This window comes from Cicer arietinum, chromosome 6 (assembly GCF_000331145.2).
Source record: "Cicer arietinum cultivar CDC Frontier isolate Library 1 chromosome 6, Cicar.CDCFrontier_v2.0, whole genome shotgun sequence".
Classification (NCBI taxonomy): Eukaryota; Viridiplantae; Streptophyta; class Magnoliopsida; order Fabales; family Fabaceae; genus Cicer; species Cicer arietinum.
Genome location: NC_021165.2, coordinates 66096267 through 66124242, shown reverse-complemented (window position 1 = coordinate 66124242; position 27976 = coordinate 66096267). Strand labels below are relative to the sequence as shown.

Sequence of the window (27976 nt, the reverse complement as noted above, 5' to 3'; positions counted from 1 at the left end):
CACATCTATTTAATTTTTGTTCAAAAATTAATTCTAGCATGAAATTGATCTTCCTACCTTTTTATTTTTGGGTGAATTATTTCTCCCAACAGTGAGATACACTGCACGCATTTTCTATATTTTACCATTAATAACTATCCTTGCAAGAATTCATGGTTGCCCGCTCATCACTTTCTCTCATCTTCCTAATGATTATTTTATTTTTCTTATACTCATCTTCCTAATGATTATTTGTAGACAGTTAACATGAATTCATCCCAAAATTTAAATATCAGTTCATATGAGATGAATCATATCCGACACTTGATTTGAAATCTAATAATAGAACACAACAAAATAATTAGAATCATAATAATGTTTCAAAATTTGTATTATTTTTCTACTTGTAATATTTATTTATCGATGATGAAATTTATATGAAACTCTATTAAAGATTTAATTCTTTAGAATAATTGAATTAGTCAAGCTCACAAAAATTATTATAGTGTATAGGATGTATAACAATTAGGGGTAGGAATATGTCAGACTTTGAAATGTCTGAACTTTATCTACGATTAATATTTTACACTTAAGTTTGGCTTACGACATATCATAAGTTTATCATAGTTTTTTTTTTTTGCGACATTTTTAAAAATCTAGTCTGACCTGAAAACCTGTTTAAAAACCTTATTAATATTAAAATATTTAAATGTTATATTTTACATATCTATATATATTAAACAAAAAATAATTTTTATTTAAATTTTTATTTGAAACAAACACCATTTAAACTTTAAAAATGATTTTTAGTTTCAAATAATAGATTATTACCTCTGAAATAAATATAGAGAGCGATTGCCTAGAACGACTACCAAATATAAAAAGATTACCAAATATAAAAAAATTACCAAATATGAAACGAGTGATTGCTTAATTTATAGATTTTAAAATAAAAAAATATTATTAATAAATAATAATAAAAAAAATATTAATAAATAATAAAAATATATATAAACTCAAACCTAATAGACTTTTTATAATCTTTACTGGCCTATTTCTATTAGTAATAAGAATCCAATGACTCTTGAAAGAATAGACCATCATAAACTACTTTAACAATAGACCATTGTGATACCGATAGATTTTCAAGAACTTAAACGAGTGTTTTGTTTTATCTTTAATTTCCCTTTACAGTACTTACTAATATGCATCGCTCGCACTGTAATAAAATCAAAGATTCCCGTATTCCACGATTTAGCATCGTATCTCACCTCATAAAACAAAACCACGTTACTTGCCAAGTCTCCGCTGCGAAGCAGCAGAGTGCAATATCGGCCGTGTATGCTCTCCCTGTCACTCACTATTTATAACCGTCATCCCTTGAATGTCGGCACCGCATAGACTACTCTGTAATCTCTCTCACTCTTCCTTCAAATCTAGAACCTTCTTTTTCCTTCCATTCTCTCACCCTTACTTCACCCTATCTCCCTCACTACTACCAATGCCTCGCAATCAGGTATTCATTTTCACAGTTCGTTCACGATACCGTTTTTCCGATGATCGGTTCAAAATGCTTTAATGTTTAATTTGCTGAACTCAGAGTTTTTTTTTTTTTTTTTTTGCAGCGAAGTGGAGGTCACCGCGGTGAACCAAAATGGATTGCGAAACCAAAAACTGAACCGCGAGAACCGGTTATTGGAGATGCGGAATCGGTTGAAACGGTTACTAACAAACTTTCTGGATTTATTATTGGTGAAAATAGCGGCGTTCAGAATGGTAATAAGGTTAGTTCTCAAGGTTCACATGCGATTTGGAAACCGAAATCTTATGGAACTGTTAGTGGAGGAGGCAGTGTGAGTGAAGTTGAAACCACACCGGTGGGGAAAGTGAAGGTTGATGGTTCTTCAGGTCTTGGTGCTGATGTGAATTCAGTTAAGAAAAGTAGTGGTAGTGCTGGTTTGAGTAAGTTATTTAGTGGTAATTTGTTGGAGAATTTTACTGTGGATAACTCAACTTACGCACATGCTAGAATCAGAGCAACTTTCTATCCCAAATTTGAAAATGAAAAGTCGGATCAAGAGGTATATATTTACGATTCATTTCTGTTTTGCTTTCATGATTGGATGTTATATTGTTGGAATTTGTTGTATAAGTATTTCAAGAATTTATTAGAACTGGTATAACAGGATTATTACTATCACTAAATTATGATTCTTTTATTGGTGGATTACGAGAAACACACAAACAATATTATAGATGGATGGTCTATGGTTACAAATGGTTCCCTCCAGAAATATTCTAGAGTCTTGGTCTCTCCCTTTCAAGAATCAGAGAATTTGGCATCTGCTTCCAGTTTCTAATCAATAACTGCCTATCGCCTCTTTTGCAATAACTTCTCTATTTATTCTTATTAATAAATATAACTGCCATAACTTCTAATATTTGCTGATAAGAGGTCTAACATAATTTCCTAGTTTACATGTTTTTTCTTCTTTATATTTGTTTGAGTCTCAGCCTTATGGGATATTAGACAATAGACAGTCAAACACAATTTTTATGGTAGCTGCTGTAGTATTTATATATATATATAAAGCTTTTATAGTGGGTTAGGCTTCAAGAGCGTTGGAGTTTAGGATGTTGAAGGTGTATGAAATGAATTAGGATCCTCACCATTTTCTCTCTCCATTTCTCCTCTCCACCACTATAGTTTTGAAGTGCTTTAGAGTGTATAGAGAATATTTGGACCTAGGTAGTTAATTCTAGATAGTGGTGCATCACGTCAAAACCCAAAAGTGGGATAGTGCGTTTTGGGATATATGAGATAATTGCTATTTTTTGAACAAATTACATGAATAATATTCTATAAACCTATATTTAATGCAAAATTAACAAATGACTCAAACTCTAAAATATTCATAATTAGTAATAAGAATCCACAAATCTTACTCTTAGGTACTTTTTGGTAACGCCAATAAGCTAGTTTATAGCTTGTTAAACTAACTTATAAATTTGTTGGATTAAAAGAGATGTGTTTAGTAAACAAGTTTTTCTCACCAGCTTCTCGCTTGTTGAACTTATAGTTTATATCTTTTTCACTCACTCACCTACTAGTTCACGACTTCACGTATGTAGTTCCTTGCCAAAATAACTCAAAAAAATAAAAAGAATTTATGTCATTCATCTTACAAGAAATTGATTAAGGTATGTGTTGAATAAGAGAAAATGAGAGAGACATGTGGTGAAACCGTGTGTTTGAACTATACAACGGAGTCTGTTTTATATAGGCTCAAGGCAATAAATACGAAAATAAATATGGGAGATATTATCCCTATTTACATGATATGTAATAAATATAAATATATTTTCAACACTCCCCCTCAAGCTGGAGCATATAAATCATATGCACCAAGCTTGTTACCTATATAACTAATTCGAGGACCTCTCAGAGACTTAGTGAATACATCTGCCAATTGATCATTAGAATTAACAAAACTAGGGGGGATATCGCCTGATTCGATCTTCTCCCTTACAAAGTGACAATCTATCTCAATATGTTTGGTCCTCTCATGAAAAACCGGATTAGAGGCAATGTGCAATGATGCTTTATTATCACATATTAATGTCATCTGTGTTGCCTCTTCAAATTGAAGCTCTTTGAGTAACTGTTTCAACCAAATGAGCTCACAGGTCACTAATGCCATAGCCATGTATTCAACTTCAGCGCTAGATCTTGCAACTACACTTTGTTTCTTACTCTTCCAAGATATTAAGTTTCCTCCAACAAGTACACAATACCCAGAAGTGGATCGCCTATCAATGGGTGAGCCTGCCCAATTGGCATATGAATAACCAACTATCTGAGTATGTCCTCTGTTTTCATAAATTAGACCTTTTCCTGGAGCACCTTTAATGTATTTCAAGATTCGTATCACAGCATCCCAGTGTTCTTGACAAGGAGAGTTTAAGAATTGGCTTACCACACTGACTGCAAAAGAAATGTCTGGACGGGTGACTGCGAGGTAGTTTAATTTACCAACCAATCTTCTGTATCTCTTTGAATCTAAAAATGGCTCCCCATGATTAGGTAGAAGTTTGATATTTGGATCCATAGGAATGTCAACCGATTTGGCATTCAACAAACCTGTCTCTTTAAGAATATCCATGGCATATTTTCTTTGTGAAATTACTAAGCCGTCCTTAGATTGGGCTACCTCAATACCCAAGAAGTAGTGGAGCTTGCCAAGATCTTTAGTTTGAAACTGATGAGATAAATGTTGTTTCAATTGGAGTATGCCCTGCTGATCACTACCAGTTATGACAATATTATCTACATAGACAATCAAGTAAATGCACCCTTGGGTTGAGTGGCGATAAAAAAGAGAATGATCAGCTTCACTTCGAATCATGTCAAATTGTTGCACTATTGTGCTAAATCTACCAAACCAAGCTCGAGGAGACTGTTTAAGACCATAGAAAGACCTCTGAAGTCGACAAACTATGGTAGAGGACTCCCCCTGAGCAACAAACTCAGGTGGTTGCTCCATATACACTTCTTCTTCAAGGTCACCATGCAAAAAAGCATTTTTAATGTCAAGTTGATGTAGAGATCAATGTCTGATGGCTGCAATAGAGAGGAGTAGTCTAACAAAGGCCATCTTAGCCACAAGGGAGAAAGTATCACTGTAATCGAGGCCAAAAACTTGAGTGTACCCTTTTGCTACCAAACGAGCTTTAAAACGATCAATCTTACCATCAAGACCAACTTTCACTGTATAAAGCCAACGACATCCTACTAAAGACTTTCCAAACGGTAAAGGAACCAATTCCCATGTACCACTACTCTAAAGTGCACACATCTCGTCAATCATTGCTTGTCTCCACTCTGGGTGAGATAAAGCTTCACCTGGAGATTTAGGAATAGAAACAGAAGACAGGGAAGACAAACAAGTATAATGCAAAGGAGAAAGACGATGGTAACTCAAGTCAATGTAATGAGGGGTTGGGTTACTAGTAGGACGTATACCTTTACGAATAGCAATAGGAATATCAAGGGTCAGATCCGATAAAGAAGGAGGTGGCGGTGAATGAGCGTTTGGAATGACCTCAGTATCAAGAACAAGTGGAGGGACATGTACAACTGATGGTGGTTGACGACGACGGTGTGTCTGAAGAGGTTGTACAGTTGGAGGATCAACAAGAGGAGTCTCAAATGGGACAGTGGGAGGGGCCACAAGAGGTGTCTCAGGTGGGGCATACGTAATAGGCTCTAGTGGTAAAAGAGAAGGTGAAATAGACTTTGGTAGGTCCAGAGGAATAGTTGCAGATAAAGGATCAGGAAGCAATTCATAGTATGTAACAAACTCAAAAAATGTGACATCAGCCGTTATGAGATATCGTCGAAGAGTAGGAGAATGACAACGATAACCTTTTTGGGGCCGATGATAACCAAAAAAGATACATTTTAATGATCGAGCTGAAAGTTTGTCAAGACCAGGAGTGAGATTGTGGACAAAACATGTAGATCCGAAGACCCGAGGAAGAAGTGAGTGAAGAGGGGTACTAGGGAAGAGGATCGAGTGAGGGACTTTGTTAGCAAGAGCAGACGAAAGCATGCGATTTATAAGATAGCACGCCGTTAGACCAGCATCGCCCCAAAAGCGAGATAGTACATTACCATGAAGAAGGAGAGTACAAGTGGTTTCAATAAGGTGTCGATTTTTGTGTTCGGCTACCCCATTTTGTTGAGGTGTATGAGCACAAGATGTTTGATGAAGAATGCCGTTAGAGGTCATAAAATTTTGAAATTGATGGGACAAATATTCACGGGCATTATCACTGCGCAAAGTGCGAATGGATACACCAAATTGAGTTTTAATTTCCTTATAAAATTGTTCAAAAATAGAAAATAATTCAGACCTATTTTTCATTAAAAATAACCACGTACAACGGAAAAAATTATTGATAAAAGTAACAAAATATCTAGACTAAAAGTGTGGAAATAGTATGAGAGGGACCCCAAACATCTGAGTGAACTAAAGCAAACGGGGAGGAAGCTCGTTTATTAGCTCGATCAGTGAAATGGCTACGAGTGTGTTTCCCTAATTGACACGACTCACAATTTAAGCTAGATAATTTGGTTAGATTAGGTACTAATTGTTGAAGTTTGGGAAGACTCGGATGACCTAACTGAGCATGTATAGTAAGAGGAGAATATGTGGTAGGGCACGCTGTTGATGGGTTTGAGAGATAATAAAGGCCATTAGACTCACATCCGACACCAATTTGTCGTCCTGATATTTGGTCTTGCAAAGTAACATTGCAATTAGTAAATGTGACAACACAGTCATGAGAACGAGTCAATTGGCTGATAGAAATTAAATTAAATGGACATCCAGGCACATAAAGGATAGATTTAACTAACAGAGTGGGGAGGATTTGGACAGTGCCAATCCCTTGAGACTGTGTTTGGGAACCATTGGCTGAGACTATCCTAGGTAAATAACCAGGTGTTGTGAGAGAGGAGAAAAGAGTCTTATTACCAGTAATGTGATCAGATGCACCAGAATCGAGAATCCATGGGCTATGAGAAGGTGAGATGCAAACAGGTGAATTACCACTTTGTGCGGCGGAAACAACGGAACTCGAGTTCTGACAATACTCTTTCCACCGAAGAAAATTTTAATAAGTAGCCATAATCAATAAGTAATTACCTAAAACCAGCAGCGAAACAGTGGCGGAAGAGGGTTTTTTTTTTTTTTTTTGCAATGAACCGCATGATGAATAGTGACGTGCGATGGACAGTGGACTGATTTGCTGAAAAAAAAATGAACGAAAAGCGACAAAGAAAGGGTAAACCGGAATTGAGACACGGTCTACCGGAAAAAGAAAAATCTCACCGAAGGACAGTGGGTCCCGGGGTAATCACGGTATAGGGTTGTCTCTCTTAATAGGCTCTTTTATGTCAAGTTGTAAACTGTAAATGAGTTGCATTGTTTTTACGATTACTATTTATACATATGGAGCTTGTTAAACTTTTAGAGAACTATTTAAATTTATGTTTGTATTGTAATAAAAAAAGAAAGTAAATGATTTAACATAAAAAAGTAAAGTAAAGTAGGAAAATTGATTAAAAAAAAGAAAATGAAGTAAAACAATACTCGAGAGAGATTGGATAAAAATGTCACATTTTTTGTTATTTTAAATTAAATAATTATGTCCTTTTATGTCATTTTATATTGTTAAAAACTAAATTTACCAAACACTTTAATTTCAATTAATTAACTTTTCAGCTATAAGTCATAAGTTATTAGCTAGCTTATAGTTTAATTTTACCAAACGGAGCCTTAGTCAAAACATACATTGAAATACCAACAAAAGTCAAGGAAATAAAGATGATGCATATTGAAGTCTTTAACACAAAGTAATAAAATAACTAAATATTAAAACTCAAATGTATGTTTTAGCATAGGAATCAAAGATAAGCATCATCTTCATTAGCATAATATTTCCTGTTCTTCTTAGGTGAAAGTAGAATCTACAAAACAGATAAGGAAGAAATAATAGTGGGATATCGTTGGGAAACGTTGGGATTAACTACGACTTGATAGCGGGATCTCGCCCGGATCTCATTAGGATCTTGTTTCACGCTGCCGGGGCGCACCAAAAAGCGCTGGGATTAACTACCTAGATTTGGCCCACTAAATGTTACATAATTATATTTCTATTTTCAAAACTATGGTAATGGAAGAAATGGAGTAGATCGTAATCTGTATGAAATGATGCTCGAGATAGATTGAGAGAAAATTGAGGGTCAGGTGAGGAATTATAATGGAAGGGAGGGAAGTGATTATATACATGTCTGGGATTTGGTTTGTCAATGGAGGGGAGAAATTTTAATGGAGGAAATGTGTACATTTACTTACTTTTTTATTTCTTTTTTATTTTTTATCTTTGTAATATTTAATATCATATTAACTAAAAGGATATTTAAGTCCAAACTTTAAACAAATATTATCTTTCCTCAAAATCCCTCCCCTTTTGGAGAGAAACTAAAGTTGGCCCTGGATAGATTTTGCTTCCCTCCTCTCCAAAAATTGACCCAACCAAACGAACTCTATTCTGAATTGTTCTTGCACTCAAGGTTAGTACAAGTATTTATAGAGTTCGGCATGGTTAACTAATCCTGTCTCAGTTATGTCAAACTAACTGAAAGGTAATTATCTACTATAACAGTTATGACTACCTAACTTCTGTCTGGAGCTTAACTAGAACTTAACACTGATGCTATGCTCTGGATAGAACTTAATAGAAGGAAAGAATTAATATTTCCAGAAAGCAACTTTTGTCTCTTGAAAATATTTTTTTTTGTTATCCAGGATGCTTGCTAATATATTCCTTCACATCCTTGCACATCGCACAGTAACACCAAAAGTTCTCTCATGGATGAATGAATCAGAGTTTTTAAGTGTAGACTTGAAGAGAATGATCCCAACAGCCACATGGGCTGTTGTTATGTATGATCCCAACTTCTTAGAAACAATATTGAAGAGTAAATTTGTTTTACTTGGTTGTGCATGAATTTAGTCTTTAGGGTTTTTGACTGAGAATTGCATTCTTCTGGATAATGAGATCATTTTCTCCTTTATGCCTTTACCTATATTTTTGTATTTTGAACCTTTTACTTATGGGTATTCTATGTTCTTGCAGACAAGGTCAAGGATGATTGAGCTGGTATCAAAAGGTTTAGTCACGTTAGAGGTATAATGGTTGTAGTGTTTGTGTTTGCATACAGTTTTGTAAGTTTTTAGCTTTCTTTTTGTGGTTAATAAAAACTAGTTGGATGAACTTTGATTGGACTGATTTTCAGCGGTGGACTTGATTTTATTGACTTGTGATGCAGGTTTCACTTAAACACTCTGGTTCTCTATTTATGTATGCGGGTCATGAGGGTGGAGCTTATGCAAAAAACAGTTTCGGAAATATGTATGCTCAGGAGAGATTATGTCTTTCTTTATTTTCCCCCTTTATATTTAGCTTGCGCCTGATGTTTTCTCTTTGCTTTGATGTGATTGATGGTCATGAGCAAATGGTGAATAGCATGAAACTATCAGAATGATTTTTGCTAGGAATATGATTGTAGCGATCCATTTCTGAATGCATTTACTTTATTATTCCACTTTACTCAACTATTTTTTTATGACACCATTTATTTTCTGTTCAGATATACTGCTGTTGGTGTATTTGTTCTTGGGCGGATGTTTCGGGAGGCTTGGGGAACTGAAGCTTCAAAAAAGCAGGCTGAATTTAATAATTTTCTGGAGGTAAAATTATGAAGGAGTAAGAAAGGATGAAATTTAATAGCATTACTGCTAATAAGACATTTTCAGACCTGCTTAATATATTGAGCTAAAAATTGTTATATTTTCTTTCCCAAACATTGTTAACTATTTCCACATCCAGACCTTATATTTTATCTGCAGAATTCAGGGTACATTTCCTTGTTCAGTTGTGGCGGTCTGAGGAGAGTCGTTTAATATTACAATATGAATTGGCTTAATTTGAACATTTGCTGTTAAATCTGCCGAAAATTTTCCCACTTTTTATTTTGTTGGGTTGTGTTTTTCGACAATCCAACCACCTACAGGGTTGATGCTTAAAGCGTATAAATGATTAGGTTGTGTATGATAGCTTTTCAATACATGGTTTATGATCATTTGGTTTTCTGTATTTCATGTTTTGGAGCTAGACATGCTTGCATTTTGTTTATCATTTTGACTGAAGATATTTCTCCCCTTCCTAACACACACTTTCCACTACATGTGGCTGTTAATTGTATTCACTTGTATAACTACAAATTGATATACTGTAGTATTCTGTTGCTACTTTCATTTAACTTTATTATTTGTTGTGTTCAAGCTGAAGAAATGAACATTACTAATATCTTTTCTTTCAGAGAAACCATATGTGCATATCAATGGAATTAGTAACTGCTGTTCTTGGAGACCATGGGCAACGTCCTCATGAAGATTATGGTAAAATTCTTTTACTTTTTGGTTCAGAAAAATTGTTGTTATTTTGAACAATATAGTGTTTTTAGATTCAGTTGAAAAAACACGGTCCAAATTGGAAAATATAATTCAAATCATTATCTACTAAAGGATGAATTTAACTTTCAACTATGGCCCAAATTTTATGTATAATTCTTATTGTAGTCCTTTTGATTTTTTTTCAAACTCACCCCTATATATCTTTTTTATTCATTTCAATCCTTGCCGTTAGCATTACCCTTGTCTGACACATCATAAGACATAACTCTATACAATGAAGCATATGATGTGTCTTATTCCTTCTGATACACAATCTTCAATATTGGTGTAATTGAAAGAGCCATGGTTCATATTGATAGGAACCCGAACCAAGAGAAAAAGAAAACTGTATTATTAATGTAAAAAAGATAACTATTACATAAGGTAACTCCTGTAATCCCAGAGCAAAGGCTCCTCAGAGAAGAAATAATTTTTCCTCCCTAAACCACTAAGGTTCTAACTGAAAGATGATTAATAGTAACCTCCCTCTCTTTCCACTATCCCTTATAACTAACTTTTCCCCTTTCTCTAATTTGCTTCTTTGGATAACTCTAAGTGGGCCTTGGACATTTGGCCTATAACTACAAGTACACTTAAGATACCTATCAGTTTTCTTCAGTACCCTGAGTTTAAAAGGGAATGGGTTTGTACCAAATTGTCTGAGTTATTTCTGACATGGAATATTTTGCTGTTGTAGGAAGCTAAGAACGCTTCCAACTTCCGTTATTTCTGTTCAAAGTTTTGTAACATTTGTTTGATACGAAGTTTTGCATAACATTATTTCATATATGATATGTTCATTGATATTTCTTGCTCTGAGCAGTGGTGGTTACAGCAGTCACTGAATTGGGCAACGGAAAGCCAAAGTTCTATTCAACTCCCGAGATAATCGCTTTTTGCAGAAAATGGCGATTACCAACAAATTATGTTTGGTTGTTCTCAACAAGGTGAATATTTAGTACTTGTGTTTGATATAAAAAATAAATTTGTACATTAGGATCTGTTATAAGGAATGTCAGTACACGAGTTTCAATTTTCAATTAGATTTTGAATGACCAAATGATAAATTTCTGTTGAACTAATTATTATTTTATTTAAAGTGTTTGTCTTTGGCTATGTTATTTCATGGTGAACATTTTGACTTGGATTTTATCATTGATATCATCTGCTTAAAGTCTTCAAGAATATAAAAAAATTGGTTTCACTTTGACACCTTTATGTAAATGTAGAAAATCTGCCTCTTCCTTCTTTGCTGCCTTCGATGCCTTATGTGAGGAAGGTACTGCAACTTTGGTATGCAAGACTCTTGATGAAATTGCAGATGTATCTGTACCAGGTATGAATGTTAAGTCAGCATTACTCATTTAACTTGACCTTTTGTCTCATGCCCCATATAGTTTCCAACAGATATTAAACTTTGTTCATTTTGGGTTATAAATTTAGACAATCCCCACTGCACTAGCATCCATGGGATGATCGAAAATGATGACTCAGAAAAATCTGTTATCAAAGCCTTTAAATGAATGAAGGGATGTGATGAATTTATGTCACTGTTGGTAGTTTTATGCCTGTCTTCAAATCCTTCTGTAGGCCTTCTGCTTTCGCTCCCACTTTCCATTCCATTGGCGTTTAAGCGGGTCCGGGGCCAACTCGTGAACCGGATCAACATAACTTTAGCTGAAGTGAAATAGGTTTGGTTTGGGAAGTTGATTCAGATGGAAAGGAAATGAAAATGATCTGGGTTGGGTTGGGATGGGCATTGACATAAGAAAATTGAAATGTGATCGTGACCCAATATAGCTTTATTTTCTATTAAACTTTTTGTTTTATATTCTCTTTTTATATCTTACCCGATGATGCGGCCAGAACAAACTCAAACATGCTCAAGCCCCCTACCCTCTCCCAAAGTAAGAAACTATCGAACCTAAGCCGGTCCAAACTGAAGGTTCTTGATTGGTTTGGATCCATTCCTCCAAACCCAACCCGATTTCACTCCTAACTTCCACCACCGACTAGGTATATTTTCTGAATATAATGTTTCAAAATTAAGTTTGTAGTTGTTGGCTTCTTGTAGTCTTAATGTCATGCCACAAGTATTGTTAGTTTCAAATTTCAATATTTCATTTTCATCTATCGTTTGTCTCATCTATGCATTCAAGTATCTTTGCACGGGCTTTTTGTCAAATTCACTGCATATTTACATATATTTCCATAATGCAGGCTCAAAAGACCATGTGAAAGCCCAAGGTGAAATTTTAGAGGGTCTTGTGGCCCGTCTTGTGAGCCATGAGAGTTCAAACCATATAGAGAAAATTTTGAAGGAATATCCCCCTCCACCTGCTGATGGAGGTATGCTTATTGATTCTCTAAATATCATGTGCTAGGCTGCTAGCTGCTTTGATTTTCTTAGTTGATGCCTTGTTGTTTATTACTCTACTCTTTATTTATCAACATATTCATTTCATTTTATGCCATGTCATCTATGCTAGTTATCTGAGAAAAGATTAGGAATGCCAAACTTTGGGGTAAGTTCGAGGTTCTTGAAAATCAAATTGTAATTACAAACAAAATAGGATTTTTCTGATGTAATAATTACTTACCCCTCTCCTAAGTATAAGCATACTTTTGCGACACTCCTAAATGGTAGTCAAAATACATAATGCAAATTAAAATAATACACAACTTTTCTTTTCTATTTCAGTTGCCCTTGATCTCGGACCAAGTCTAAGGGAAATTTGTGCTGCAAATAGATCTGATGAAAAACAGGTACTGGGTAAACCATATTATCATGATTCAGAGTTGTGATATTGCAATTCTTGATGTGGATATGGATCCTCTCATTTTAGCTTATATCGGCATCTTGTCAAACTAGGAGAGACAGTGACTTAGAGACAACAGTGGAACCCTATTTAGCAGGAAGTTGGGTTGCCCACTCCCCCTGTTCAGGGTGTTGTGTCTGTCTGTCTCTCCAGAACAATGGAAATATCATTTAAGCACAAAATTGGGTGGATCTGAATCCAAATGGAATTTAAAGTAATTCACTATTGTGATTTGGAATGCTTCTGCAGCAAATGAAGGCGCTTCTTGAGAGGGTTGGTAGCTCTTTTTGTCCTGACTATACAGATTGGTTTGGGACTGATACTGCTGATATTCATTCAAGAAATGCAGACAGATCTGTTCTTTCAAAATTTTTACAAGCCAATCCGGCGGACTATTCAACAAAAAAATTGCAGGTCAGTCTTAACTATCATACATTTAACCTTATGGAAATATTTTACTTCACCAAATCGTGTATTACAAATTTTGTCGATGTGTAAGTTGGTAATATGTCCTGGCTTTTATTATCCTTTCCCATGAATTATTTCCCTGTATTATGGAAGAGTATGCTGTAGATTTTGATAGCTTCAAGTTACTGTTATTTTCCTCAACACATGATTCAAAGGGTCTCCCACTTCTCAAGAAGCATAAATATTTTCATTTAAATTTCCCTTGCAGTTTAGATTCCACTTCTTTCTAACAAATGCTTTCCTGTCTTCTGTTCATTTCATAGTCATTGTCATAGCTTTGGTCCGGTTTTGAATCAGGAAATTGTTCGGTTGATGAGGGAAAAACGCTTACCTGCTGCATTCAAATGTTATCATAACTTTCACAAAGTTGATGCCATATCGAATGACGATCTTTTCTACAAAATGGTCATTCATGTGCACAGTGATTCTGCTTTTCGGAGATACCAAAAAGAGATGAGGTTTACTTTCAATCTCATTTTCTCCTCGAACAACCAACTTGCTAAATTTTCTAAAGAAATCTCTTAGAATCTTTTCATTATTTTACATTATATATTTCTTTGATACCATTCGAGTTACGAAATGTTTGGCTCTTTCAGGCAAAAACAAGGATTATGGCCACTTTACCGAGGTAAATATTATACTTTCCTTTCACTTTAATAATAACCAGTTCATTTGCCTGAAAATTGTAAGCTAGTGTCATTGGCTTTCTTCTAGGCAACTAGATGTGTAGTTATCTACATGTGGCGGTCTTCCTTGCTATTAGAATTCAAAGTAGGATTTGTTATTCCTTGACTGCACAACTTCCTAGGTTCATTGGTAGAACTCCTAGTCAAATACAAGTTCCTAGTATTTGAATGTAATTATTATAAATTCATTATAAATAGAAGATGCGTGATCTTGTTTCAGACACCCAAGAAATACACAGAAACAACATACTTTACATGGTATCAGTAGTGGTTCATTCTAAGGTTGCTCTCCTTTTTCCAAGTGTGCTTTACCATTCCAGATGTGTGTGTACTGTTCCAGTGCGACCCACTACCACAGACCGCCGCACAATCCTTTGACGAGCATAGTGACAATTTTTGCGGCGCCAAACTCTGACGCACGCGCCCCCACGCCCCACCTCCTTATCTGCACATGAGGCCCACACGCCTCCACCAACCATGTGAGCGACAACGCATGACACACCTCTAGCCACCAACAATCCGAGGTCCTTTTCAACTTTTGGTGATTTTTCAACAACTTTTCTTCTCTTTCGCCTATAGTTCATCGTCTTGTATGGCACCGAATCTGCTGCTACATCCTCTTCTGTTATCAATTTCACTACGCTTCCCCTGATCCTTTGCGAAAAATTGGTAGATGCTACCAATTACGCATGATGGGCAATTGCCGTTGAACTTTGGTTTCAAGGACAAGGTCGTAAAGACCATTTGCTCAAACAATCCAAAGATGTCACTGCCAAAGATCAAGACAATTGGAAACAAATTGATGCCTCTCTATGCAGTGTTCTTTGGTTTTCAATCGATGTCAAACTTCAATCTCAGTTTCACTCGTTTAAAACATGTTATGATGTTTGGGCAAAGGCGAAGAAGACATACTCCAATGACGTTAATCGTTTACACACTGTAGTCTTTAATCTTGTTTCCATGATGAAACAAGAAATGGATATGCAAAGCTTCATAGGTAAGCATGATAGTTTGATTGCTAACTTTGATGAACTTATGCCCTTTACTGACAGTGCCGAAACACTTGTTGAACAACGTGGAAACTTCTTTATGGTTCTAGCCCTTGCGGTCCTTACACCAGATTTTGACTCCGTTTGCAACCAAATTCTCTCTAGTGTTACTGTTCCCTCATATGAAACTGTTTGCGAACAATTACCGGTTTTTTAGCCCCTTCTGCTTTTGCTCCAACGCTTGCTTTTCTCAATGCGCTAGTTGAATCTACTGCATTCGTCTCTAATTCTTATCGACGAGGTGGTAGAGGAGGAGGACGTGGACATAATCGGGGTTGAACTCGATGCAACTATTGCAACTGTTTTGGCCATGTTGAAGCACAATGTCGCACCAAAACTAATCAACGACAACACAAAGTCGCCAATGTTGCTCAAATTGAGGCCTCTAACACAAGTGATCAAGTCATGATTTCTACCACAAAGTATAATGAGTACATCAATATGAAGGCGCAAATGCGAACTACCACACAAGTTGCCTCTGTTGCTCAGATTGGTAATCTTATTGTCTTTGTTATGCAATCTTCTTCACTTGGACCTTGGATACTTGACTCAAGCGCCTCTAATAGCAATAGGAATATCAAGGATTATATCAATGTAACGATGCTAACTCAAGCGCCTTGGATACATACTATTATTTCCTTGGGTACTTGACTCAAGCGCCTCTAATTGTAACGAATAGCAAGGTAACTCAAACCAATGTAACAATGGTAACTCAAATCAATGTAACAAATAGCAATAGGAATATTAAGGTTATTCGCCTCTAATTGTAACGAATAGCAAGGTAACTCAAACCAATGTAACGATGGTAACTCAAATCAATGTAACGAATAGCAATAGGAATATTAAGGTTATATCCGATAAAGGAGAAGGTGGCAGCGAAAGAGCGTCTGAAATGATCTCGATATCAAGAACGGGTGTAGGGACATGTACAACTGATGGTAGTTGAGGATGGTGGTATGTCTGAAGAGGTTGTACAGTTGGAGGATCCACATGAGGAGTCTTAACGGGAGGGGCCACCAGAGGTGTCTCAGGTGGAACATACGTAATAGGCTCTAGTGGTAAAAGAGAAGGTGAAATAGACTCCGGTAGGTCCACAAGAATCGTTGCAACCAAATGATAGCAAATGATAGTATGTAATAGACTCAAAAAATGTGGCATCAGCTGATATGAGATATCGTCGAAGAGTAGGAGAATAACAACAATAACTTTTTTGGGACCAATGATAACCAAGAAAGACACGCTTTATGATTGAGCTGAAAGTTTGTCGAGACTAAGAGTGAGATTGTAGGAAAAACATGTAGACTCGAAGACACCAAATAGTACAAGAAGGACTCCAAACATCTGAGTGAACTAAAGCAAGCGGGGACGAAGTTCGTTTATTAGCTCGATCAGGGAAATGACTACGAGTGTGTTTCCCTAACTAACACGACTCACAATGTAAACTAGATAATTTGGTACTAACTGTTGAAGGTTGGGAATACTCGAATGACCTAATTGAAGATGTATAGTAAGAGGAGAGTCTGTGGTAGGGCACGTCGTTGATGGGTTTGGGAGAAATAAAGGCCATTAGAATCACATTCGACACCAATTTGTCGTCCTGATATTCGGTCTTGTAAAGTAACATTGCAATTAGTAAATGTGACAACACAATCATGAGAACGAGTCAATCGACTAATAGAAATTAAATTAAATGGACATCCAGACACATAAAGGACAAATGTAACTAATAGAGAAGGAAGGATTTGGCCAGTGCCAATCCCTTGGGACTGTGTTTGGGAACTATTGGTTGAGACTATCCTAGGTAAATAATCAGAAGTAGTGAGAGATGAGAAAAAAGCCTTATTGCCAGTAATGTGGTAAGATTCACCAGAATTGAGAATCTATGGACTAAGATAAGGTGATGCAAACAGGTGAATTACCATTTTTTTCGGTTGCAACAGTAGAACTGGAGTTTTGACAATACTTTATCCACCGAAGAAAATTTTCAGAAGTTGCCATAATCAGTAAGCAGTTACCTAAAACCAGTAGCGAAACAGTGGAATAGTGGCGGAAGAGGCAATTTTATTTTATTTTTTTTTGCGATGAATTGTACCGCGCAACGAAGAAGGGGGTAAACAGGAATTGGGACACGGTTTATTGAAAAAAAATCTCATCGAAGGACAGGGGGACTATGGTGTATAAACGATTAACGTCATTGGAATATGTCTTCTTTGTCTTTGCCCCAACATCATAACACGTCTTAAACGAGCGAAACTGAGATTGAAGTTTGACATCGATTGAAAACCAAAGAATGTTGCATAGAGAGGCATCAATATGTTTTCAATTGTCTTGATCCTTGGCGTGGATATCCTTGGACTGTTTGAGCAAATGGTTCTTTCAACGACAGCTGCCCATTGTACGTAATTGGCAGCACTACCAATTTTTTGCAAGGGATCAGAGGAAAACGAAATAAGGAGACAGCAACTGATCTAGTGCCAGGCATGACGATCAACGTTAGGCGAAAGAGAAAAAGTTGCTGAAAAATCACCAAAAGTTGAAAATTACCTCGGAATGTGCCTTGAGGCCCCGAGCGATGGCCAACGTTGAAAAACTGGTGGCCAAAGGTATGTCATGTGTGAATGAAGAGGCAGCATGTGGAGGCGTGTGGGAAGGAGTTTGGCAGCGCAAAAAATGTCATGGTGCTCGTCGGAAGATTGTGCGGCAGTCTGTTGTAGTTCTAGGTGGTGGGTTTCACTGGAACAGGACGCAATTTTGAAGGAAAAAAAAAGAGGTTATGGCACAGTTGGAAAAAAGGGGAGCAGCCCTAGGATGAACCACTACTGATACTATGTACAGATATGCAATTTCTATGTTTCTTGTGTGTCTCAAACTAGATCACACACATTCTATTTATAATGAGGCTACAATAATTACATTCGAAGTCTAGGAACTTGTATAGACTAGGAATACTAACAATGAACCTAGGAAGCTGTACAACCAAGAAATAATAAGCTCATACTTTGAATTCTAACAGCTCTAAACATACTTGCAAAAAATGATTCCAAATATTTCACTCAACTATTACTGAAGTAGATGCTTATGGTATGCTAGCTTGTGAAATGAAACACAATTTAAAGTGTTTATACATGTCAAATCGACACACATTTATGTTGTTTATGATATATGCAAATTATACATGTGCTGCTCATTATTGTTATTGGTTTATACAAATTTCTGACACCTTAATGTCTTTGCAGGATTTTTTGTTGATATCAATTTATTCAAGGCAGACAAGGACAAAGTCGCTGAAATTTCTAAAAACAACGGTATAAAGGAAAGTAGTAGCACGTGTACTGAAAAAGATGACTTTGCCGACGAAGATGCAAATTTAATGGTCAAATTGAAGTTTCTTACATATAAGGTATATATCCATGTGTGTGTTATGTAGGAACTTTTAGTGAAACCATGTGTTACTATGCTCAAAATATCTGCCTGAAAAATGTCTCACAGGAAAGCTCTTAAACAAATTTCGATTAGTTATAAAGTATAAGTGACAAAATTTGATATATAAAACATTTGCAACATAAAGACAATACATATTATATTTGGCATTGGGAGTTAACATTTTGAGGATGCTTGATCATTTATTCCTGATAAAGAAAATTGTTCAAGAGGTTACGTTAGACCCTAGTCATACCTTGAGTTATTCTATGTCTATTGAAAGAATATGTATTGTCCACGTTTTTAGGGGTTGACTACTGTACACTAATTGACATTTTTTGATAGTGAGTTTTACCATTTGCTTAAGAAATTTTAAGATTACATTTTATATTCTGTATTATTTTGCACTAAAAGGAAGACGTTACGTTATGGTTGCAATACTAGTATGTGTCCATGTTCTTTCTTGAAAAATCTTCCTTTTTTTTAATAATATCTGCATGCCCTGATTCTTAATCACTTTTCCATGGCTTTTGCTTTGAGTAAATCACCAGTTTAATCCTCAAAATTGTATTGATCTGACAATTTATTCTTCTAAATGTACGAAATGGCAAATCATCCCTAATATTAAAAATCGTCAGTCAGTGAAGTTACTCCTTGAACTTCATCAGTAGGATTAGAAATACGGTTAGGGTGCAAACAAGAACTGAGAAGAGGTTGGATTTCTCTACTGATAATGAAATCCACACATAATAGTTCAGAGTGCGACAATTTTCATAACGGAGACCGACAATTATCAATTTAAGGGATGATTTTGCCATTTTATAAATTTAGGAAACTAAATTATCCAATCCTTACAAATTTGAGGATCAAATGTGAAATTTTTGAAATACTTTGAATTATGTTCTAAAATGGCATCTCGTTTCTCTCTTTCATTACTAGGAATGATACTTCAGTGATGCTGATAATTTATTCTTATTAACATATTATCCTTATTATTGTTCTTATTTTGGATGTTTGTCACAGTTGCGAACCTTTCTCATTCGAAATGGCTTGTCAGTTCTGTTTAAAGAAGGTCCAGGTGCTTACAAGGCTTATTACCTGAGGTAAGTTGGCTGTCTAGCATTTGATACCGGAAGTCTAGTTCCTATGGGATGAGCATTTTATAGTTATGGAATATTGGCTTGCTGGATATAATATTTTCATATACATTTTCCAATTACAGTTTCATGGTTGCTGTTTGAGATTGATTGATGTGCTTGGTTGATATGTGGGCAATTTATTCATTAACATCAGTTGTGCTGAAACTCTTTAATCCAACTAATCATAATAATTTCTTGACTTCTAATCCTAAATAAAAAGGAAACCAAATTGTGAAATGTGAAAAACAACCCTACGAAAAGTCGGTCTAGTGTACGAGGCTCCCACCAGGCAAGATCTGGGGAGGGTAGATGTATAGGATGTGAACCGGTGATCCCTAGGTCACAAGGCGGCAATTTTACTGTTGTGCCGAGGCTCGCTCTCATAAATTTTTTCCTAAGACATAATATAAATTATTCAAAAGTGTTCTAAGATGCAACCGGAATATATTGTGATAAGGAACAGCAAAATCTTGTATTCATTCTTCTTAACCTTGGGTTCATCGCTGATCCAAGGCTATGGTAATGGAGGACTCATGAATAAATTCCATCTCTTGTTTGATTCCTTCTTTGGTCTCTAAACCAGTATCTATCAGTATAATTTAGTATTTAGCTTCAGAGCTTTAGTACAAGTTGCAATATATATGTACATGCTTGTCATTCAAGACTGTAACCCAAACTACTTTTTCTTTTTCATGTTTTGTTTCAATGTCACAGACAAATGAAACTATGGGGAACCTCTCTCGGAAAGCAGAGAGAACTTAGTAAGATGCTTGATGAATGGTAATTTCTGGATCATTCTTCTGAATGGCTGCTTACTATTGTTTGGTTTTCTGTTTAAAGTTCTTGTTCGTTCTCTCCAGCTTTTTCCTTTTTACCTTTTCTCATGTGGTTCATGCAACTGGTTAAGTTCTTTACTCTGCTTTCAGGGCTGTGTATATACGAAGAAAGTGTGGAAATAAGCAACTTTCATCATCAATATATCTTAGTGAAGCTGAACCTTTCCTTGAACAGTTCGCAAAACGTAGTCCACAAAACCAAGCTCTGATAGGTTCTGCTGGTAGTTTAGTTAGGACAGAAGATTTCTTGGCCATTGTAGAGGGAGGCCATGATGAAGAAGGTGATCTTGTATCTGAGCGGGATCTAGCACCATCAGAGCCTAATATTTCAGTCAAAGACACAGTTCCAAAAGATGAAGGGATGATTGTATTTTTTCCCGGTAGTTCTTTCACTATTCTTGTTACATTGTCAACATTTATATTTGCTTGGCCATCAGCTTCAAAGTTTTTAATGATCAAGGGATTGTGTTAGGAACTCAAGAATTGGATTCTAATGATTTAGAGGAAAACCACTAATATTTAGAAAAAAATAATAAATAACAGGAGAGAATCTCTCAAAGAAAATGATACACAAGAGCGGATACCCTCCTATAATAGTTTACACCACTGAATTTTTAAAGTTGCTAAAAGATGATTTTTAAAGGAGTGGAAGCTATTTAAAGACCTCCAATAGATTAGAATAGGGATTATGTCCAGGTAACTAACTAATAACAGACACCAGAACAGTTACACCTATACAACTACTAACAACCTAGAAACTCCACCACTAACAAACTCTAACCATCGCTATTTCTATATCCTAACAGATCGTCAATTGCATAATTAGAAGTATAAACAATATTTTAAGTGTGATTGTTAAGAATAGTCTCCAAGTGAAGCATTACAAATATACCTTCAGTTGATTGATCGATTGCCTTTATCTTAAGTGAACATGCATAGAAAACAGTTTCCAGTTACTGTTTGATGAAATTAATTGAGCCAGGATTGGAGTTATTGTCTGAGTCTAATGATTTCTCCTTCCAATGTCCCTTTGGGAACAAGATTTTGGGTTTAATTTACAGTTTCTAGCTTATTAGGTTATTGTATTTGTTATCAATCAAATTAAAAGCAAGATCATATACTTATTAGAAATCGTGAGCAAAGGGCTGTAAGCCTGTAAGTTTTGAGTTGAAAGAGTTTCAACTTCAAGGATAACTAAAATATGACTTGCTGGGGTCTCGCTTTAATAAGATTTACAGAGGAGGTTTGGCATTAGTCTTTTTTCTGAATGATTAACGCTTAGTTGATTCTGGTGTTGTTGATGTGCACATTTTCCTTTTGGGATGTTTTATTTAGCATTTCTTGTCTGTGTAAATCTCACATTCAAGGATTTTTACCTTTTTCCAGGAATACCAGGCTGTGCTAAGTCTGCCCTTTGTAAAGAATTGCTAAATGCCCAAGGAGGTCTATTAGGGGATGATCGACCAGTTCATAGTCTCATGGGTGATCTGATTAAAGGTAAAATTTCTCCCAAGGAAATTAATATCGGAATTTCTTAAACTTAAAAGGTTCTCTAAAATGAAATCAAATATTATGCATCCTGTTGCTCCATTGTTCTTTTGTATGAATGTTCTAAATGATTAATGGAATCATTTTCTGTTAAGCAGGGAAACATTAAATTTGGTTTCATAATGCCAACATTCTTGAATATATATATATATATAGATATAGATATATTGTGTACGTATGTATTTTTATCAATTACTAATTTGTAGTTGTGTGGAATATCAACAGGAAAATATTGGCAGAAAGTGGCTGAAGAACGCAGAAAGAAACCAAAGTCCATTATGCTTGCTGACAAGAATGCCCCAAATGAAGAAGTTTGGAGACAGGTCAGTGTCCAAATAATTTTATTATGGCCTATTGAATTTATTTCTTCCATCCTCCTCTTCGTTTTCCTTGCTTTTCTCCCTTAGTTTTCAATTATATTTCTTTTTCCTCTAGTCATTTTAAATAAAACTTTCTAATCTAAAATATTATTAGAAATTCTATTGACTGGGAAGTATTATATATTAATTGCTATAAAAATAAATTAGAATAAAATTTTTTGACTGGGTTTGAGCGCTGTGCCGTATTCCAAATGTTATTATCATTGATGATAATATACATGCCAGGATTGCTCATGAATTGAAGGTTTTGCAGACTTTTTTTAAGGATAAAGATGCTAATGATTTGCAAAATCGTTCTACTGCCTCTAAAAAGCCTTTTACATAGAATCGTTTTACTAAAAATGAAGAGCCTTTTATGGAGGTGATTTCTAAAGCAAAAAGAAATGCATAAGAAAACTATAGTATATAATTTTCGCCGAAGGGTCAAAAAACCTGCGTGATTTGAATAACGTTTTTTTTTTTGCATTTATTTTCTTTCTTTTTACTGAGTTAGGTTTATGTCTTTCAGTTTTTGTTTTTCCTTTTATTTTTAATAAATTTTTAGCTTCAAAAACATTCAAGTGGTTATATTTTAGATGAATAAAATTGTGTCCTCATTAGGGATAATGTATTTCTCGTATATGGTTTAATATTTGCATCCTTTCCCTTCATCCCTTCATGGTAGAATTAAAGTATTGAATAGCTAATGAGAAAAGAGGATATGCACCGTCGGTGTAAAATAATTTTACACTGACATCCAATAGAATTTATGTATTTCGTCACATTGCACCACTCCACCCCACTTTTATGATAAGATATGACAAAATGGATAACTCTATTGTATGTCGGTGTAAAACTATTTTACAAGGACAATATATATCCATTAAACCCATAGCCAATACCTGATTTCTCTTATCAATTAATGCAACGAAAAAGTGTAAAACTCCAATTATGGATGATAGAAAAAAACATTAACAAGTATTTCATTGATTTGAAATTCTTTTTCAACTCAAACAAAATCTTATACTTGATAATATGTTGCGTTCCCCTCAGGTGGCTAGGATAGTAGAGTGAAACGGAAGGCTCTTTTTTTTTAAGACTAGGAACAAAAACAGTACGAAGCATAGTTGTCGACTTTGCCCATTGTTCTGTGAAGCTCGAAACAAAAAGGGATTTCACTGAAATTTGCCAAGTAAGATGGGTGTTAACCCGTCAAAGCGTTTGATGCCAAAATAGGGAATCACAAAATTATCCCCCCAAAAACGTTGGGAAAACACAGCAATGGGCAAAGCTGTGTTCTTTTACCAATGCATAGAGTACAGCTTCGATTTCAGGCCATGTGACCCCATATCAGCAAATCAGTATGTGATGCCACTGGTTGTAGAAAGATTATCGATTCATTTTCCAAGTGTCAAGTATGTATAGATCAGTTTTAGAAGGAAAAATTAGGGAAAGGGAGGTTGTACCATTCCAAGGTCAGGGCATATCCCTGTTAGGGCTTATGGTGGTGTCAAGAATCTTCCTGTAGAAAGCATAAGATCCTAACCAAGATACTGATAGAACAGAAAAAAGAGAGAAAAGAAGAGATATCTGGAAATATTTCTTTTATTATCGAAGGAAAAAACAATAGCAAATTACTATGGTAGCCCAGTAAGCAAGGGATACCCGAGAAGACCATTCACCTTTCTACACTAGATAAACCTCTAGTTAATACAGTGAATTCCCCCACCCCACAGAAGGGCCTCCCTATTTATAAGATGTTAACTAACTATTAACAGCAAACAAACTAACTGACTATTCAACCCCTTTAGTATTCCTCTTCTTTTTTTTTTTTTTCTGTTCTTTTCTATAATAAACTCTCAAATCTATTTCCGCATGTGGCTCCACCTGCCTAACAGGTGGTATTTACGAAACTTGAGTAACACTTTGATTTGAGAGAAATCACTTGTTTTTATTTGGTTTAGTAATCTACTATTGAATCCTTCTTGGCTCTCTTCCATCTTTGTTTCACTTTCATCTACTTATTAAAATTTTATACATTAAAAGACACTTGTCATATATGCAGATTGAAGACATGTGTAACAGAACCAGGGCTTCTGCTGTCCCAGTTGTGCCTGAATCTGAAGGTTATTTTTGTTACCAATCCTGAAATCGTTTGTTAATTCCATTGTTGATGTTTTTTATATAATCCTAAGGATTTTTGTTTTTCATCACAACTTAAACCCAATTTGGAAGAATCTGATATTCTGAATGCACTTTTTGCTTGACATGCTTTGTATCTTCAGTGAATCGAGTATTTATTTTGTTTAGAAATGTGAAGAAAGATCTGGCTGGTTTAAAATAAGAAGTGACAGCTGTAGCATGCTATTTTTTTAATAAAGAACTTATCTTAATTTTTGCGTCGTTATCATCTCAGTATTTTTCTGTGTTTTATTGTGCAGGAACTGATTCAAATCCATTTTCCCTTGATGCATTATCTGTATTCATATTTCGTGTGCTTCAACGAGTCAATCATCCAGTATATATCTTTTGTTTTTCTGAATATATGAATCCCGATCTTTACAAAACATTTATTACCTTTCACTAACTCCATTTGAACTTGTCAAACTTTTGAAGGGAAATCTTGACAAGGCATCTCCAAATGCTGGCTATGTGCTGCTAATGTTCTATCACCTTTATGATGGCAAGGTATTATGCTTCCTTTTTTGCTACTTCATTTTTGTTTATATTTTAATATTTTCTAAATTACTTTTTCCAATGCTTTTCAGAGCCGCGGAGAATTTGAGGGTGAGTTAATTGAGCGTTTTGGGTCACTTGTGAAGATGCCATTATTGAAATCTGACAGGTACTCATGTTATCACCAGCGTTGTTCTGAGATCCCATATCAAATAGAGATATGGTCATAGTAATCCTTATAAAGTTTGTACAGTTCTCATACGAACTTCCAGAGTAACAATACTTACTTTTTTATGCTTTTTCCGATGTGCAGGAATCCCCTTCCTGAGGCAGTGCAATGTATTTTGGAGGAAGGAATCGATTTGTATAAGCTTCACACTAAAAGACATGGAAGGTCAGTTTTATGAAATTTCACTTGCATAAGGTGAACAATATTATGCTATATTTTTTGTTTTCATATTGAATTTACTGTTCAGGGCGTAGTGAACTTTTGCCTGTTACAACTACAACTGCAGCAATAAGAGTTGTGAACTTCTTTTCATTTCTGTTTCTATTAAGTACATATAAAGCATATATTGTCACACCATATATACTTCACCCTTGAGTGATAATGAGAGAGTCTTGCACATAGAGTTACAACTTGAAGACAGCAAAATGTTAATTAATTGTCACCGAATATTGAACTGACAGTAAAAATGCAGGAATCTAGCTGCAGATCAGTCACCAGTACTTCAGAAACTTCAAACAAGTTCTGACTATAGTGTCTCAAACTTAAGTGAATTTTTTATTTTTCGATAAGATTTTAAGTTAAAACTGCAGCCTTATATAATTCAATTGTTGGTCAAATCTCGTTTTTAATTCTGAAGTGTGGAGATTTGCTCTGCCGATGTAAGAATGTCCAAATCTCTGATGCTGTATATAGTATAACTTTACCCATCATCCCCGCGCAGCGCTGTCCTACAATCCACTTGAGCATTTCCATCCTATGGCGGTCATGTATCCATTATTGATGTATATGTAGCATGTATTATCTGTTTTATGGATGGCAACGATGTGTAAACTGACTTGTCTATTTTAGCCTCATAGTCTTTGATGTTTATGGTGCAAAGTGAAAAACTAAGAAGTTGACAATTTTAAATTTATCATTATTAATTATTATGATAGGTTAGAATCGACCAAGGGTACGTACGCAAAGGAATGGATGAAATGGGAGAAACAATTACGGGATATTCTTTCTGGAAATGCTGATTATTTTAATTCAATTCAGGTTAATATATCTAGCATTGTTTTTTCACCATAGTTTTTTTGTCTTTTATCTATTATGCTCATTTAACAAATGAATAACATAGGTTTTGACTAGGTATTGATTATTTTTAAAATCCTCAATTATGCTCTAAACAGCTTTTCATTGCTCTCAACATCTTCAGGTTCCATTTGAGTTAGCTGTCAAGCAAGTGTTGGAACAACTGAGAAACATTGCTAAGGGAGATTACACTGCTCCAGATACTGCTGAAAAGAGGAAGTTTGGTACCATTGTTTTTGCTGCTCTCAGTCTTCCAGTTATAGAAATTCAAGGTGTCCTAAATAATGTAAGGGAAAATGCTGTTTTTGTAGTCGCAAATGTTCTGCATACTCAACATGGTGGTTGAAAAACTTATGAATACCCAGCTACAATTGATTAGTTGTTAGGGACGAACACAGCCTGAAAGGCTTGGTATAACAAATTAAAAGTAGATAAGGATATAATCATTTTATTTTTATTTTTAGAGAAGTTAGCAAATAAAATGTTATGCTATGTCTTTTAGTGGCTACATAAGCCTACAACTGGTGTATTATATCTATAAATCCCATCTCGGGGTCCAGTTGACTGAGAGACATGACCGACTGTGAGCAATGTTGCTATGAGAATGACACTATCATATCTATTTTGATATTAGCCATGAGAATGCTTCTTAATTAGACCATTTATATAACTTCTATCCCGAGGAAGATATTATAGATATTAGCCTTATTTTTAGCATATATTTATTTTGTTGTTCTACTATCATATCGGGAAGAGGCTTTATTACTCTGTTCAGTACTAGTACTTCTGTTTGAAAGATGCCATGAAATTACCCATGCACACGAGGAACACACAGATGACACTATAGGTGGTTCATGTCCATTACCCTTGATTTTCCTTGGCTGCAAGTCCCTCAATTATCTTTTATTCCTCGCTTGTTAATACAAAATGGGTTTTCGTATCCATGTATAACCTAGGATTTATTAAACCATGTCTAATGTAATAATATGTTTGCAGTTGGCCAAGAATAATCCGAAGATTGACACATTCCTTAAAGATAAGCATTTAGAGAATCTTAATCGAGCTCACTTGACTCTTGCCCACAAGAGAAGTCATGGCATCAAAGCTGTCGCTGATTATGGTCTGTGGCTACATAAAATGGTACCAGTGGAGTTGACGGCACTGCTCTTCTCAGATAAAATGGCTGCGTTTGAAGCTTGTCCTGGCTCAGTGGAAGGTGAGAAGATAGTTCCGAAAAATACATGGCCCCATGTTACCTTGTGGACTAGTAAAGGGGTTGTAGCAAAGGAAGCCAACATGTTACCGCAGTTGTTTGCAGAGGGAAAAGCAAATCGGATCGACTTCAATCCTCCCATCAGTATATCTGGCACGGTCGAGTTTTATTGAGTTATTTTTTTCTGCTCGTCATTGTAAAATATTTACAAGATCACTTGCTCATCACGGTGAGTAGAGTAACAACCCATATCTAGAGAAAGTTTTGTAGGAGCCAGCATTTTCTCTTTCCTGAGGAATAATTGTATATAAGCTGAGTCTGATTTAAGGTGTATCATGGCCTGGTTTTTACCATGAACCCTACTTGTTCTCTCTGTTCAGTTCAATGTACACTCTT

The 27976-nt window shown here is 35.5% G+C and overlaps 1 protein-coding gene across 1 annotated transcript; it reads left to right on the top strand.

Annotated features, from left to right (window-relative positions):
* The first annotated feature begins 1187 nt into the window (after positions 1-1187).
* On the top strand, positions 1188-27965 carry LOC101502159 (tRNA ligase 1). The gene is made up of 27 exons (XM_004505900.4): positions 1188-1495; positions 1605-2060; positions 8686-8736; positions 8879-8961; positions 9200-9299; positions 9932-10010; positions 10888-11011; positions 11294-11400; positions 12285-12413; positions 12766-12830; positions 13133-13297; positions 13649-13809; positions 13948-13979; positions 18323-18486; positions 19530-19609; positions 20360-20425; positions 20572-20861; positions 21868-21978; positions 22255-22352; positions 24454-24514; positions 24830-24906; positions 25005-25076; positions 25157-25233; positions 25378-25458; positions 26229-26331; positions 26492-26653; positions 27364-27965. The coding sequence occupies exons 1-27, from the start codon at positions 1364-1366 to the stop codon at positions 27751-27753; spliced, it is 3516 nt and encodes a 1171-aa protein (XP_004505957.1). The 5' UTR covers positions 1188-1363; the 3' UTR covers positions 27754-27965.
* The last annotated feature ends 11 nt before the right edge of the window (positions 27966-27976 follow it).